Genomic DNA, 16355 nt, shown 5'->3' on the forward strand with positions numbered 1-16355 from the left:
GGATAATCTCAGGGCATCACTGTAGACACCCCACCCCATGACATGATCTAAGAGTCTACCTCCCGCACACACCATAGCCCTGGACGCTCCCTCCTCTAGAACCTGTTGCCCCAGGCAATTAATACCATCCGTAGGACTGGGGTAACTTCCACATCCCAGGAGGGGGCAAAGAGAGAGCTAGCTAATGAAGTGGCCAGAGAGGAGGAGGAGGATCCTTGGAAGGTTGCCTGAGCTGCTTCCCCAGCAAAGCGTGTGCCAGGCCCCTCCATGCTCCTTGCACTCTGATCCCCAGGGTTGGGTGGTCGTGTCCATGATACTGCTGTGTAACATGGGGCTATAGATTTGACAGAATACTGCACAAACAGCTGCTTTAACACATCAGAAGCGCTCCTGGCATCTTGGCTGCTACCACTCTAAGCATCTTCGTTCTTTCATTTCCAGTCATTAGTCAATTCACATTCTCACAGCACTGTCAACACACACTGTGAATGGATTCCTGTCTGGTCCCCTCGATGGTGGGGCCTAAGCCAAGGGCTCTCTCACTTCAGCAGAGCTGGATCAGGCCCCCAGGGACGAATCTGTGTGTAAAGGCCCCACTTGGGGTGCACTAGGGGCTGGTGTTGGGTAGCCAACTCCTCCTGTGTCTCTGGTTCAGGCTGCAGGGCTTTCAGATTCCTGACTGGGGAGCTTTCTCCAGGCAGGGGAAAAACTCAGCAGGATTCTTCTTTAGCCTAAGACATCCTTGGAGGAGATTCTCCTCCCCATCCCCTATCAAACTGCACTTCCCACCTTCCCTGGGTGAGACAGCCCAAGGGCCAGGAGACCTTGCTTCCCAGAGCAGGCCTGCTCTCCAGGGCTCCTCATTTTCTGTTAGTCGGCAGGGAAACCCCTTGCCCAGCACTTTGGCTGTGTGAGTTTTCCATTAATCACTTGACCACCCCTCCCCCAAAATCTTACAAGATATTAATCTTTGATTTATCTAGCTGGGGAGCTGGGGCCACGCTCCATCTAGTGGCAGACTGAATAACTACAGAAGCTACAGGCTATGTCACCAAGTAAGGAGTGGGACTCAGTGTAATAATACTTTGCACTTTTATAGCACTTTTCCTCCACCAATCACAGAGCACTGCAGAGGAACGGGTAAGTGTCACTGTCATAGCCTCACCCACACACCTACAGCAGTAAGCTTTTTAGAGGTGTGTGGGAAATATCATTATGGGAAGCGAGGCAGGCTCACCTCTACAGGGATAGGTTTCAGAGTAGCAGCCGTGTTAGTCTGTATCTGCAAAAAGAACAGGAGGACTTGTGGCACCTTAGAGCCTAACAATTTATTTGAGCATAAGCTTTTGTGGGCTACTGCGGATGTATAGTAAGAAGATATATATACATACAGAGAACATGAAAAGGCGGAAGTTGCCACACCAACTTTAAGAGGCTAATTAATTAAGATGAGCTATTATCAGCAGGAGAAAAAAAACTTTTGTAGTGATAATCAAGATTGCCCATTTCAGACAGTTGACAAGAAGGTGTGAGGATACTTAACATGGGGAAATAGATTAAATTTGTGTAATGACCCAGCCACTCCCAGTCTCTATTCAAGCCCAAGTTAATAGTATCTAGTTTGCAAATTAATTCCAGTTCAGCAATTTCTCATTGGAGTCTGTTTTTGAAGCTTTTCTGTTGCAAAATTGCCACCTTTAAGTCTGTTACTGAGTGACCATAGAGATTGAAGTGTTCTCTTACTGGTTTTTGAATGTTATGATTCCTGATGTCAGATTTGTGTCCATTTATTCTTTTGCGTAGAGACTGTCTGGTTTGGCAAATGTACATGGCAGAGGGGCATTGCTGGCACATGATGGCATATATCACATTGGTAGATGCGCAGGTGAACGAGCCCCTGATGGCGTGGCTGATGTGATTAGGTCCTACGATGGAGTCACTTGAATAGATATGTGGACAGAGTTGGCATCGGGCTTTGTTGCAAGGATAGGTTCCTGGGTTAGTGTTTTTGTTGTGTGGTTGCTGGTGAGTATTTGCTTCAGGTTGAGGGGCTGTCTGTAAGCAAGGACTGGTCTGTCTCCCAAGATCTGTGAGAGTGAGGATCATCTTTCAGGATAAGTTGTAGATCTTTGATGATGCGCTGGAGAGGTTTTAGTTGGGGCCTGATGGTGACGGCTAGTGGCATTCTGTTACTTTCTTTGTTGGGCCTGTCCTGTAGTGGGTGACTTCTGGGTACTCTTCTGGCTCTGTCAATCTGTTTCTTCACTTCAGCAGGTGGGTAGTGTAGTTTTAAGAATGCTTGATAGAAATCTTGTAGGTGTTTGTTTCTGTCTGAGGGATTGGAGCAAATGCGGTTGTATCTTAGAGCTTGGCTGTAGACAATGGATCATGTGGTGTGTCCTGGATGGAAGCTGGAGGCATGTAGGTAAGTATAGCGGTCAGTAGGTTTCTGGTATAGGGTGGTGTTTATGTGACCATCACTTATTAGCACAGTAGTGTCCAGGAAATGGACCGCTTGTGTGGATTGGTCCAGGCTGAGGTTGATGGTGGGATGGAAATTGTTGAAATCATGGTGGAATTCCTCAAGGGCTTCTTTTCCATGGGTCCAGGTGATGAAGATGTCAAGATGTCATGTAGCACAAGTAGAGTAGGGGCGTTAGAGCTAAGGAAGCGTTGTTCTAAGTCAGCCATAAAAACGTTGGCATACTGTGGGGCCATGTGGGTACCCATAGCAGTGCCACTGACTTGAAGGTATACATTGTCCCCAAATGTGAAATAGTTGTGGGTGAGAACAAAGTCAGAAAGTTCAGCCACCAGGTTTGCCGTAACATTATCGGGGATACTGTTCCTGACGGCTTGTAGTCCATCTTTGTGTGGAATGTTGGTGTAGAGGGCTTCTACATCCATAGTGGCCAGGATGGTGTTTTCTGGAAGATCACCGATGGATTGTAGTTTCCTCAGGAAGTCAGTGGTGTCTCGAAGATAGCTGGGAGTGCAGGTCCTGAGGAGAGAGTCCACATAGCCAGACAATCCTGCTGTTAGGGAGCCAAAGCCTGAGATGATGGGGCATCCAGGATTTCCAGGTTTATGGATCTTGGGTAGCAGATAGAATACCCCTGCTCGGGGTTCTAGGCATGTGTCTACACAGATCTGTTCCTGTGCTTTTTCAGGGAGTATCTTGAGCAGATGGTGTAGTTTCTTTTGGTAATCCTCAGTGGGATCAGAGGATAATGGCCTGTAGAATGTGGAGTTAGAGAGCTGCCTACCAGCCTCTTGTTCATATTCCAATTTAGTCATGATGACAACAGCACCTACTTTCAGAGTAACAGCCGTGTTAGTCTGTATTCGCAAAAAGAAAAGGAGTACTTGTGGCCCCTTAGAGACTAACCAATTTATTTGAGCATAAGCTTTCGTGAGCTGTAGCTCACGAAAGCTTATGCTCAAATAAATTGGTTAGTCTCTAAGGGGCCACAAGTCCTCCTTTTCTTTTAGCACCTACTTTGTCAGCCTTTTTGATTATGATGTCAGAGTTGTTTCTGAGGCTGTGGATGGCATTGTGTTCAGCATGGCTGAGGTTATGGGGCAAGTGATGCTGCTTTTCCACAATTTCAGCCCATGCACGTCAACGGAAGCAATCTATGTAGAAGTCGAGCCTGTTGTTTCGACCTTCAAGAAGAGTCCACACAGAATCCCTCTTTTTGTAGGATTCTATTTCCCCATGTTAATTGTCCTTCTTGTCAATTGTCTGAAATGGGCCATCTTGATTATCCCTACAAAAGTTTTTTTTCTCCTGCTGATAATAGCTCATCTTAATTAATTAGCCCCTTAGAGTTGGTGTGGCAACTTCCGCCTTTTCATGTTCTCTGTAAGTACATATATATTCTTACTATATGTTCCATTCCATGCATCTGATGAAGTGAGCTGTATCCCATGAAAGCTTATGCTCAAATAAATTTGTTAGTCTCTAAGGTGCCACAAGTCCTCCTGTCTATCTACAGGGATGGGGCTTGAGGAGCACCTAACCAGCTAGTTTGGCTCTGTGTCATCAAGGCTGTGAGGTTACTTTTACTAGTGGCTGTAAAGCACCTTGAGATCCCTGCTTGATACATACGACTGAAGTGAAAAGTGCTGTTATTTCTGACAAATAATAAAAGGTGTCTGGAGATTTATTCTGACAGGATGAAACTTCAGTTGCAAATTAAAGACCCACTTAATTTTTATTTCAAAATGTAGATTGAAAGCTGCAGGTTAAACATGCTACACGGTTAATCCATCAGCTGGTAGACTTCCCAGCCCGAACACTGTCAGAACCACTCACCCGTAAGCAAGACGCAGCTGGGATGGGATGGACTCCTGCCAGAGGGCAAGCGGCGCCCACTGCGAGGAACTGCAAGCATTGGTACAGAACACGGTAAGTGGAAGATCCTGATCCTGTATCATCATTCCGTCCCCCTGAACTGACATCTGCTATGGCTGATGGGGATGCAACTGTTCTGACAGGCAGCTGCTGGAGGGCACTTAGGGACCGCTCCTCATTGTTCCATTACTAAAGACCTTATCCTGGGTCTGGGCTTCAGCTCATCAGGAATCAAAATACTGATAAAAATCTCTTTTACAAAGTAGTGTCACTGGGAAGGATAAAAAGGCCAAACTCGTTTCGATAGAACTCCCCTGGGCTTCAGGAGAATTACACCAAGAAGTAATCGGACCAAGTGGAACTGTGTGATGTTTTACTGGTAGCTGGCTGACACCAATGACACGTGGTGGCGCTGTAAGAATGAGAGATTGGGGAAGGGCTGTTGACAGGAGTGACACCTCAGCAATGATCCACTGTCTTGGACCACATCTGGCTGCTTTAATAGAATTTTGCACCATATTCCTTCTAGCAAGATGGCAGTTTTCTGGCTTTTACCCAGAAAAACCCCAGTTTGGATCTGGCATGACGATGACACGATTCCTGCAGATTGTTCTGTGATGGATCTAGTTTGTCCTGACAAAACAGAAGCAGTGCAGAGCAGAACTTCCTGAGAGCGGGGAGGGTTTGGAGAACTTGTCCACGAAGAGGGGGCGATTTGTTGTACAGCTCCCCATCCTGTTCCTGGCCCAGCTGTGTTCTGTGATGACATAGCTCTGTGGGCAAGGCCTGGCCCATCCACCCACCTTTCCACTTCAGGTCCAAAGCTTCTGGGACTAAATGAAAAACTTCTCCTCTACGGGGATGTTGAGAACAATCTCTGTATCTGGCAGGCATCTGAGGAGAGAGCAATAAGGAGAAAGTCAACCCATAGCCAAGGAAACAAGAACTCTGCCTCAATTCAGATCAAGTGAGTCTGTGGGAGTGAGGTGGTGGGAAGAGAAATCCTGGTACAATCAAGGCCAGAAACACATGACACTTCTCAGACACACTGTACAGCCAAAACAGTAACTCAAGGGCCTGGACATCCTTTGCCCACCACTCATAAACCCTTCGCTATTAGAGGGAGGGAGGAGGGGTAGGACCAGAACCTCAGACTTGCTCAGAGAACAGCAGCCCTTTAAAGCCATATTGGGTTCTTGTGCCTGGCACAAGTTCAGCATGAGCCAGAGCCCAGACAGGCGACCCAGCCCACAGCAGCAGGGCCCAAGCAGTATTATACGTTAGCTCTGACTCACCCCGAAGAGCCCATTCTGGCATTAACCAGACTGGCCATCTCCTTTCTTCCTATGGGAAGATCACACATTGTAAATCAAAGCCTGAGCCCTGTTGTATGGCTGTTTCCTAGACAGCATTCACAGGATAACCGAGCCCTAATCAGATGTCGGCAGTGGGGTTATGAAAACAAAACAATGTATCTAGCTGCGACTCTCCTTCAACGCCAACAGACAAACGCAGAGGAAAAAAGCTTCACAGCAGCAGGGCCTTGTTAGTTATATCCACTCTCCAGCACACAGTAGACTTGTTCAGCTGTAATTCGGCAAAGCAGAGGCAGGGAACGGAATGGGAGGGGAAAGAAGTACCCTGGTTTTGCTGCTTTGGCCATGCAGCAATTAGAAACAAAAATGAGTATGGAAAGGGAGGGACCCCTCCAGCCTCCTGGCAGCCCAGATCTCGCTTTTGTGACACTATAGGCGGTGTTGGATTTTTAGTAACAGGCCTACGATCAGTTTCTGCTCTGCTGCTGTTAGTGGGGGGAGAGACTGAGTCTCTGCACTGCACGTTCCCCAACTCTCCCAGCTGTTTGTGGGCTGAACACAGCTTTGTTCCTCCAGTGTCTCAGGGAAACCAATGGGCTAATCTAAGAAAACAAGCACATTGTGAAGTCACGTGAAAAGCGTAAAGAAAGTCAGTGGGAAATGTCTGTGGAGGAAACCGTGGTGATGGCTCTGGCAAAGGGGCCCAGCCTGGCAGGGCTGTGTAATCACCAAATGCCTGACTTATGATGCTGCAGAAACTTTCCCACTTGGCCTTTCTTCTATTTTTAAACCTTTTCCCAGTCACACGCAGTCACCCCAGCTCTGCAATCTGTCAGGACTAATTAATGCTCCATTTTACCCTTCTTTTATCTGAAAAAATTAAGTTACACTAATATATCACAAGGCTGTTCAACTCTCCCCAATTTCCTGACATGTTGCAGGCTTTCCTTCCGCTTCCCGTCAGGCCTGCCGACTTCTGCAGGTAGACCAGGCCAAGGGACAGTCTTCTGGCTAAAACATAGGGCCAATTCCCTGACTCCAAGCCCCATCATTAGCTCTGTTACAGACTTATGGCCTGGATTTATGGAAATCATGGAGGACCTTGGTTTTCATACCATTCATCTGAATATTCTGCATATGCAACACGGGGGGAACCTGCAGGACTAATCTGCCTATAAAATTACTTTGTGTCCAAAACTGGGGAAGCTAGAGGTGAAAAATCAGTGTGATTCACAGTTTGTCCACACACTCACTTTGCACACACACTTGCAATAAATGCACAGGCAAACAGCAAACAATTTCACATGTATTTTGCACACACACCTACAAGTTTAGACTGGCTGACATTCAAGACCTTAACCTCTTTGGGCCAAATGTGGCCCAGGCTTACACCCTAACTGAAGTCAATAACTGATCAAGACCAATGTCCAGTTGTAACCTCACTTGGTACTTGTTAATCAAGTTTCTGTTTTAAACTGCATTAAGTTTCCTTTAGATACTGTGGATCTTTGTGTATTTGGTGTGCAGTCAATCACAATCTGAGGTGTTATCACAATTGCTCTTTGCATCAACTGCACCCCAGTAGGTATTTGTGGGAGTAGTTTCAGGGCGGGTTAGTGCATCTCTCTCAGTTTTATGTTTTGAGCCCACAATCTTAGCTGAACCTTTTCGATTGTCCCTGGAAGTTAGAAGCCAGGATTTCTGTGAATGAGCTGGCAGGGCATCCTGCACATTGATACACAGAAACTCAATGCTGAAAGCAATCAGCCACCAGTGAACTGGGGCTGGGGAGGGAGCAAAGAGGAGAAATGAGATTTGGTATTTTGCAGCTCTCATCTGCCTTTGAAACCTCTTTACCATAGTAGGAAAATGGCCGACTTATCTTTTTTCACCCAGTATTTTGGGGGGGAATTTACTGTGGCTGTTCGAAAAGTGACTTTAGATGACCAGTGCATGCTCTGACAAGGAGTCTTTTGGGACCAACATGGCTATGAATACACTACATACAATGAGTCTTTTTGGAAGGCCCGTTGGTCCCTCAGAGCCTTAGTTTTACCAACTGTAAAATGAGAACAGAATACTTCCTTATTGTGCATCACAGGAAGTGTGTAAAGCTTTATTAATCCTCACAACCCCCTAGTGGGGAAACTGAGGCACAGAAAAGGGAAGCAACTTACCCAAGGTTGACAATAAATCAGTATCAGTGCCAGGGCTAGCCCTTCCTACTTCCTACTCCTGTGCTCAGGCCATTAAGCCATGCACTTGCCTTCCCCAATTGGATCCAATATTACAATTAGGTTTACATTTTATGGTGAGGTGCATCATTACCTTTGATGACTGTGCAAACAGTTGGCTTGAGTTTCTTAATACAGGATGCAAAGGCATTCTGAGTGGAGGTTAACTCCCAGTGCACCAAGCAGAGGGTGACCTATGAATATTCACAGTGAAACTGGTGCCAGAAGGGCCTGTGGTGTGTTATTCAATAAACTCTACTGCTTAGGAGATAAACGCAGGGACCCACTTGGGCCTGCGCAGCAGGACGTCGGCGAAGATCACCTCTCGAGGATCTCTCACGCTCCTGCGAAGTGTCATAATGCTCTTTCGTAGCTCTGTGATTTCTTCCAATAGCTCGTGAATGATCTGAAAGAATTAAACCTGTGAGACTGCTCTTTAAAAACACCGAGACGAAGTGAGGCACAAAGGTACCAGAGAACTAGGAACAGCAGAGGAGCTAGAGAAGACTTGCCAGGGCATCTGGTCCATCCTCACAAAGCCAGGGCCGGAGCGTTCCCCACAATACACTCCGCAGTGTGCCAGGGGAATGAATCCCTGCTGTGCTCCTCAACATCCTAGGTGTGCCCTAACAGTCCACAAGTTCCACTGGAAACAGATGGGCACAGCCACTGTACTGGAGGACCAGCAACAAAGGGGTTAATACTCACTAGGCCAACACCCCTGCTGCTCCATGCTACTTCCTCCCAAACCTGCTCACCTTCTTTTGCATTTGGACTTCATTCCTGAGTATCCGATTGTTGACAGCCATCTGCTTCAGCCCCTCCTGATAGAGAAACCCCTTGTCCTGCACAGATAGAAAAAATAAACCAGCTGAAGTAAAAGACCAGACAGTAAATCCCAGTATGCATCTGGACCAGAAGAGAAGCAGAAAATAGCTGGGGAGAGCTGCAACAATCACAAACATGATTGCTGTCCACGGCTCTCTTTGCGCTAACAGGCTCAGAAGAACAGCTTCACAGCTTCAATGGGAGGAAAAAGGGATGCAGTCTCTCAGGGTTTTGGTTGTTCAAAAAACCGTACTTTAGACATGACCGGGTATAATTTATTTCTACAATGCAACCCACAATGACAGGTATGAAACCCTGCCACTTGCAGACCCTAGGGTATTTGCCTCCAGTAGTATTTGCCATGTCTAGAACAACAGGTGAACTCCTCCTTTAAGGAATGCATTCTGGGACAAATTCTGGGGGCCATCATCTCCTCAATATCCAGTGAGATCACATTGTGCTGAATATAGGACTAGAAGTCAGTAATATTGGTGTTCTAATTCCAGCTGCCAACAGACTAGCTATATGGCCTTGAGCACGTCACATCACCCTTGCTTACAGATTCATCTGGGAAATGGGAATACTGATATTTTTCCATCTCACCAGGCTGTGGGGAGGGTTCCTCAATGTTTGCACAGAAGTCTTAAGTATTACCACATAAAAAGCAATTATACAATAGAAGTTTCCTATATCTTCTGAAGGGACAATAAAGTCTCATATTTTCAGTATTGTGTGTATTTGTGTGCTTAATGTGCTCGTGCAGTTACTGCAAATGTGTGTGCAATCTCAGTAACTGCACATAAGTGACTAGTTAAACATCTATCTAAATATCAGTTCAATTTAATTCATTCCCTCTAACTGTGGGTGCAAATACCCATGCATGATTCTGAAAATACTGTAACATGCAAGGCTACAACTGTACCACCAATGCGAAATCCAGCTCTGTACCTACAGTTCCCTGCTATGAAGAAAAGCTCCAGGTATCAACTGAGCTGGAGACAGTAGTACACTGTTACACCCTTGCATGTCCTCTGTACTACAGTGTCACTGGTGGGCCAAATCTGGAAACCCCTAGCCCTATATGGCAGCTCCCAGTAGCAGTCTAGTTGGCAGGGTACTCCATTATCTTTCTCACTGACCTTCAAGCATGCAAAGACAGATGCAATCCACTAACCTTTGCAACAGCCTGTAATATCTGCTCCTTCTCATCTTGAACCTTCTTTTCCAGTTGCTGCATTACTGTTTTTGCCAGATCTTCTATATCTTCCATTTCGTCCTGAGAATTACAGAGAGGGGTTGCAGGGAAACAACAGGATTATTAAGCAAGTGAACATCTGATTGCTTTGGTCCCATCCCTTCTATTTACACACAGGGATAACATAGGTTAGGAGAGGTCTCTTTACTTGCTGTTCTTCCTTCAGGTTTCGGATGTTGCGAAGCATAAAGGCTATCTGGACGGCTTTCACCGGGTACTCCTTGTCCATGTATGTTCGTAAAACACTGAGTTCTTCCTGGAGCATTTGCACGTTGGTGTTCATGTGATCCACCTGATGTTTCAGTTCTGATTAAAAGGCCAAGATAGAAAGTTAAGCCACAGAGACCCCCAAACCCAAGTCTCCTGTTCAGTGGAGCCAAGGAAACTTTTGTTCTTCTGAAATAGAGCCTTCTCTTTACAATGGTTAAATATTATGTTAGTCTAGTGCCATGATTAGAAGCACAGGAACTGCCAGACTGAATCAGACCAGAGGCCCATCTAATCCACTATTCTGTCTCTGACAGTGGCCAGTACCAGATGTTTTCAAAGAAGGTGCAAAAATGTGGAATAACTTGCCCACAGGGGAAGTCTCTTTCTAACCCCCATCAGTTAGTGGTTAGTTCTGCTGCTGTAGGGTTTATATCCCTTCCAAACATTTTTACAGGAGTTGACTGAGAGGGAATGTCCCTGTGACAGATATTGCAACTGCAGGCAGTATCCCATGTTGTATTGAGTGTATGATTAGTTTGTGTATCACTGTGGGCCAGGAACTGGGTGTAACTCCAGTAGTAGGGAAAGATTACTTTTAGCTCCACCAGGAGCTAAGAATGGGGAAGGGAGGGGGGAGAATGATTAAGGTGAATCACTCAAGTTGTTAACACCTCCAGAGAGGTACCAACTGGGGAGGCTTATCCATACTTGGTCAAACTGGGTTTTCCAGAGACCAACAGACAAAGAAAGGGCTTTTGGCATGAAAAGACTGTTTAAACTGACTCAGGGAAAGACTTTGGCCTACAAGGGCACCTTAAGACTAATGGGTGACTCCTGGAATGTTTAAGGTGAGTTCAACTCTGTTGATTGTTTTAATGATGTTTACTCTATAAATGCTTTTACTTTAAGAATAAATGTGCTTGCTTATGAGGAGCTGTGTAGTAACTTGTAACTGCTGGCAATATACTGTTCATAGCCCACGGAGAGAAAGCAACACCCAGGTGCTGGCCATCAGGCAGACTAGCTTGCTGGGGATATCACCGAGTAAGGCAGGGAGCTGTGCAGCTTTAAAACCCCAGTTAGAAGGAAGTGGGACAAAGGTCCCTTCCCAGAGACAGGTAACAGCTGGAGTCCTGAGACTTGGCTGGGAACTCCTCAAGTGGACCACGGCAGGGGGATACAGATGCAGTTACCCTGAAACTGACAGTCCCCATATACCAAAACTAATTGATTATCTTTAGGAAACCTAATTATTTGACGTTCACAACAATAATCTAATGAAATGAGGAGTAGAGGACAATGGGGTTGCATGTACTATATTGCCTATTAACTTAATGTGAACTATCCATTCTTACTCTTCAGGTTCTTTTCTACCATTTTTTCTGTTTCTTGGAGTTCTGCTCTTGCTACACCAACTTGGTTCTGACTGGAGTCCTGAAGGGTCGCGATGACTGTCTACAAAGAGAGAAATCTAGTCACTGATTGCTGTACACTACTGACAGACTATGAAATGTCTAGCTGCAGGCTTCCTAATGCACCTCTCACCATGGTATTTATTGATCCCACTAATAGCATGATGAAGTGAACTGCATGGTGCCATGGCAGCACAGCTGCAAGCACAGAAGAGCTGCTCTTGGGAGTGACTTTGTGCTTCCCACTTCATGACCCAGTCGAGGTCATGCACTTCATGGAGGAGACATGTTCAAGCTACTAGGAGAGGGTGACAGTTGTCACTTGCTACACTCTTGCTTCCTCATCAGAAAATCTTGCAGCAGCATTGCCTTTGGGATTGGCAAGGTGGCTGCTTCACACGCTCCAGGGCTGTATCTGCACTAGAAGGGATGCTTAAGAAGAGGCAGTGTGATGCAGGTAGCTGGAGCATCTTTGGCTGCTGTGGGGCAGAGCCCAGTGGTATATAAACTGTGTAAAGCAGAATGCTGCAGTGGCGCTTCAGGGCACAAGACTGTTCCCCCTTACCACTAGTATAGGCTGTGTAATCACCACACAAGAGCTTGAATCTGCTCGGGTGGGATTAGAAGGAGCTGGGATTATGTTTGGGATTCTGCTCATCTGACTTCACTGGCCACACCTAAGCCTCACCCCAAACATCTCGTACTGCTGCAGCAGGTCTCTGGCATGCTTGGCAGTACTGGCATCCGTCTGCTGAATGTCCTGGGCCAGTCTCCTGTTGGTCTCTACCAGGGTGGCGCTGTGATGCTTCAGCTCATGTAGGGACTTTCTCTTCGACTTGGTCAGTTTCTGAAAGAATTTATGAATGAAAGATTTACAAATGTGTTCCACCTGCCATCCCAATGACATTCCTGTTCATTAATAAATAATGATATCGCCCTTGATTTACTTTGGCACCATAAACCCACCTAATCAATTCCATCTTTTTGCTAAATCACACCAATTTCCCCAACACATCCCTGCACCCACCTTCTTCATGGGCCAGCTGCTCTAGCACTACATTCTTGCTCTAGCTTCTCCCAGCACCTGGGGCCTGATTCTCCATTGCTCAGCACCTTGTGGAGTCATCTGCATGAGCACAACGGGAGTGTCACATTGGTGCATGCCTCCAAATCAGAATAGCAGCCTTTGACATCCACTTTGCATGAGTGTAAATGAGATAATCAGGCCACTAGTTTTCCTTCCTCTCTTGGGACAACCCTGAATAACCACATGGTCTGTGCCAGCCTCCCTATAAATAAATCACAGCACAGGACATTTGCTTCATGTACCTTAATAATTTTGATGTTCTCCAAGCTTTTAGTTAGATCAGTCTCTTTTGCTGAGGTTTTCTGCTGAGCAAATCTGGGATTCAGAGAGGGTGCAGTCTTCGAAGGCAAGGATGAACTGGGACTGAATAGAACTGGTAAAACAGAAAATGCTCTGCACTTATTATACTGTCCAGTTTTAACACATGACAGGAATTGAATACACTTGCCATGTGTAGCTGAGGGACATTTAGGAATGCCAGCTGTCACGGAGTCCCCAGGCGATGCTCTGGAACTGCTCCCTACGAAGCCAGGCAGGACTCTGGGGAAGTCTCCTTTCTGTGAGCAGCCTGTCTTCAGGACACACAACTCACACAACTTCCACCTTCCTGGGTCTGACCTCGGAGCATTCAGCATCCTCTGCCCCTCCGTGCGCTTCCCACAGCGAGTCTACGCAGGCGGGCTCCTGGGGAAGCCAGAGGGTCCTGCACCCCAACTCCGCAGTCAGATGTGACTCTCAACCAGCCAGTAAAATAGAGGTTTATCAGACGACAGGAACATGGTCTAAAACAGAGCTTGTAGGTGCAGAGAACAGGACCCCTCAGCGGGGTCCATTTTGGGGGGCAGTGAGCCAGACAACCACATCTGCACTTCACTCCATGTCCGCAGCCAGCCCCAAACTGAAACTCTCTCCCGCCCCTTCTCCTCTGGGCTTTGTCCCTTTCCCGGGCCAGGAAACCCGATTCCTGATTCCTTTGTTCTCCAACCCTTTAGCTCTCACCATGCAGGGGCGAAGGGCCAGGCCATCAGTTGCCAGGAAACAGGGTGTTGGCCATTCTCTGTGTCCAGACCCCTGCACACACCTGCCCTCTAGAGCTCTGCAACGATCATACACCCTTATCCCACCACCTAGATACTTAAGAACTGCATAGGGGAAACTGAGGCATCCCCACAATATTCAGAGAAAACATTAAGAACAGTCCCACTTCGTCACACCAGCCACAGGGAGTTTATAATTCCTGCAGACCCAGGGGAAGTAACCAAGAAACTGTATAGGAGCACTGAATGTAAGCAGCTCACAGGTCTCCAGTCCTGGCATTTTTATTCTCAGCCTTTCCCAGCAGGAGTCACTGCAGAAAATGGTGAAGCTGTACTGGCTTTGGGGAAATTCTCAGCTCCTCCGTGGCCAAGCCCTCCCAGCAGGAAGAACTGTTGGGACTTCAAGAGGGGGCACTGGTGGGGAGTGACATGCCATATGGTACAGAAACAGAATCTCTGCCAACCTGACTGCTTGTCTTTCTGGTAGCCAGCGGAGTGCCCTTCGCTTTTCTTGTCCTCACTCGGTGATGTGATAGCTGGCAAAGCTGGTTTGCGTGACACAGGTTTATTCTGTTTTGCTTCTACCCTCTGCCACTTGCTGTAATCCTAAACTCAGCAGAAGGCACAGACAAGACGTTACTGCTTAAGGTGTCATGGGAGATTTATGGGAGGTCTTCACTACAATTTGAACTTCCCCATCCTATTCCTCAAGGGAGTCTGGGAACCTCTCCACTGTGCCAAAGGGCTGACACATTTGGGCAACACTCCCTTCAGACCTTCTATCAGTAACAGTTTGCTAGCATATCTGATGGGGCCAGTCGAACATGTGCTTACATTCAAATGGCAGCCATCCACCTCCCATCCCTGCCTTCACCACAAGCAGCATGGGGAGAGGCACTGTATAGGGTCTATCTATGTACTTCGAAAGCCCCCGTCACCAGGGTGTTCTGGCTCCAGCCCCCAGCCCCTCAGAGGAATCCAGTTAAAGTGCCATTAGGGTAACTTACTGTTGCCCCGTATTTATTAGTTATGTTTTGGGCCAGGGTGTTCAGGACATTTGCAGCCATCTCTGGGGGCGGCTCTGGAAGAAAAGTGGGAGACACTAGCCATGTGGTGACTTTATAAGTACTGCAGACCCTGGGCAAGTAACTTCAAGAAACGGTATAGGAGCACTGAATGAAAGCAGCTCACGGGTCTCCAGCACCAGCATTTTTATTCTCAGCCTTTCCCAGCAGAAGTCACTGCAGAGAATGGCGAGGCTGTACTGGCTTTGGGGAAACTCTCAGCCCCTCTGGGCTCAAGCCCTCCCAGCAGGAAGCACTGTTGGGACTGCAAGAGGGGACACTGGTGGGTGGGCAGTGACATGTCATATGGCCATGCAGACAAGTGAGCTAGACACCATCCTGGGGTCCCCCCAGCACCCCCCCCGGGAGCCAGAGCCCATCTTGGGTACCATCCTGGGGTCCCCCCAAAGCACTCCCAGGGGGAGCCAGAGACCATCCTGGGGTCCCCCCAGAACCCCCCATGGGGGGAGACAGAGATCATCCTGGGGTCCCCCCAGAACCCCCCAGGGGGGGACAGAGACTATCCTGGGTCCCCCCTGCACCCCCCCGGGAGCCAGAGCCCATCTCGGGGACCATCCTGGGGTCCCCCCAGAGCCTCCCCGGGGAGCCAGAGACCACCCCGCGTCTCCCAGCCCCACCCCCTCCGTGCCTGTCCTCGCCCCGGGGCTTCTGCGCCTCGTCGCAGCCGGGGTGGCGCGGAGCGGCGCGTCTCCATGGGGACGGGACGCAGGCGGCGTACGGAAGCCGGCTGGGGGTGGGGCCTGGCTCTCTAGCCCCGCCGGCCTGGCCCGGCGCACGTGGGGCGGTGCCGGGAGGGCCACGGCTCTGCAGCGCCCCCTGGCGATCCCCAGCCGGCAGAGCCACCCCCGTCTCGCCCGCCCGCCCGGTCGCTGCTGCAGCGCGTGACCCGCGTGGGGCGGTTCGACTGAGCCCGCAGCAAGCCGTGCGGGGGGCTCTGTCCCGGGGCAGACCTGGCCCTGGCCCGGCGACAGGAACCTGGAGCTTGCAGAGTCAAGCGCCAGAGTCAGGCAAAGACCCAAAGCAGCAGCAGCAGCTGCAGGGAACCTTCTGCCCCAGCCCCCTGCGGCCCTGGGCAGGGTGCCGCATCTGCAGCGCCGAGGCCTCCTGCCCCCGGGGAGAAGGTTACATGGAAACGGGCTTTAGGCAACCGCAGGCCAGGGGTGCTGTGTGATTTGCGGGCGCTGGACACGGGACGTGTCCAACGCCCGCAAAGCCATAGACGGTGTGTCTGGGTTACCATATGTATTGGATCCTGTGAATAACTTTAGTTACAAAGCCATTTATTTCTATGCAGTTGGGTTCATGGGTAATTAAAAAAAAAAAATTAACGTTAGAGCATCGTTAGAATCCCAAACCTTTCCTGAGTGTCTGGTTTGTGTACGACTGGAGGATTCATAGATTTTGAAGGCCAGAAAGGATTATGATTATCTAGTCTGCCCTCTGACATAAGACAGGCCAGGGAACTTCGCCCAATACTTGGTTGACCTGGGAGCTTTCTACACACAAACTTGCACCAGTTTAGTTAAACCAGTAC

At 48.3% G+C, this 16355-nt stretch overlaps 1 protein-coding gene across 4 annotated transcripts; it reads right to left on the minus strand.

Annotated features, from left to right (window-relative positions):
• Window positions 1–4866: 4866 nt before the first annotated feature.
• On the minus strand, window positions 4867–15544 carry C13H20orf96 (chromosome 13 C20orf96 homolog). Of its 4 annotated transcripts, XM_074969463.1 has the most exons (11): window positions 15450–15544; window positions 14744–14817; window positions 14201–14342; window positions 12942–13072; window positions 12301–12459; window positions 11556–11655; window positions 10139–10296; window positions 9910–10011; window positions 8666–8752; window positions 8195–8313; window positions 5048–5251 (listed from the first exon to the last, which is right to left on the minus strand). In XM_074969463.1, exons 2-11 carry the CDS (start codon window positions 14801–14803, stop codon window positions 5191–5193), a joined length of 1119 nt encoding a protein of 372 aa, XP_074825564.1. In that variant the 5' UTR covers window positions 14804–14817; window positions 15450–15544; the 3' UTR covers window positions 5048–5190. The 4 variants fall into 4 exon arrangements, with proteins under 4 accessions (XP_074825560.1, XP_074825561.1, XP_074825564.1 ...); XM_074969459.1 differs by lacking the exons at window positions 14201–14342; window positions 14744–14817; window positions 15450–15544 and having other exon boundaries at window positions 4867–5251; window positions 8230–8313; window positions 12942–14050; XM_074969462.1 differs by lacking the exons at window positions 14201–14342; window positions 14744–14817; window positions 15450–15544 and having other exon boundaries at window positions 12942–14043.
• Window positions 15545–16355: the final 811 nt, after the last annotated feature.

This window comes from Natator depressus, chromosome 13 (assembly GCF_965152275.1).
Source record: "Natator depressus isolate rNatDep1 chromosome 13, rNatDep2.hap1, whole genome shotgun sequence".
Lineage (NCBI taxonomy): Eukaryota > Metazoa > Chordata > Testudines > Cheloniidae > Natator > Natator depressus.

Excerpts from the sequence above, each read along its gene's own strand:
- C13H20orf96 (XM_074969459.1), bottom strand. The coding sequence starts at position 13,334 with ATGCTGAATGCTCCGAGGTCAGACCCAGGAAGGTGGAAGTTGTGTGAG. Across the intron at positions 11,656-12,300 it reads AGCAGTACGAGATGTTTGGG|ACAGTCATCGCGACCCTTCA; the intron begins GTGAGGCTTAGG and ends CTCTCTTTGTAG. Across the intron at positions 5,252-8,229 it reads GCGTGAGAGATCCTCGAGAG|ATGCCTGCCAGATACAGAGA; the intron begins GTGATCTTCGCC and ends CTCTCTCCTCAG.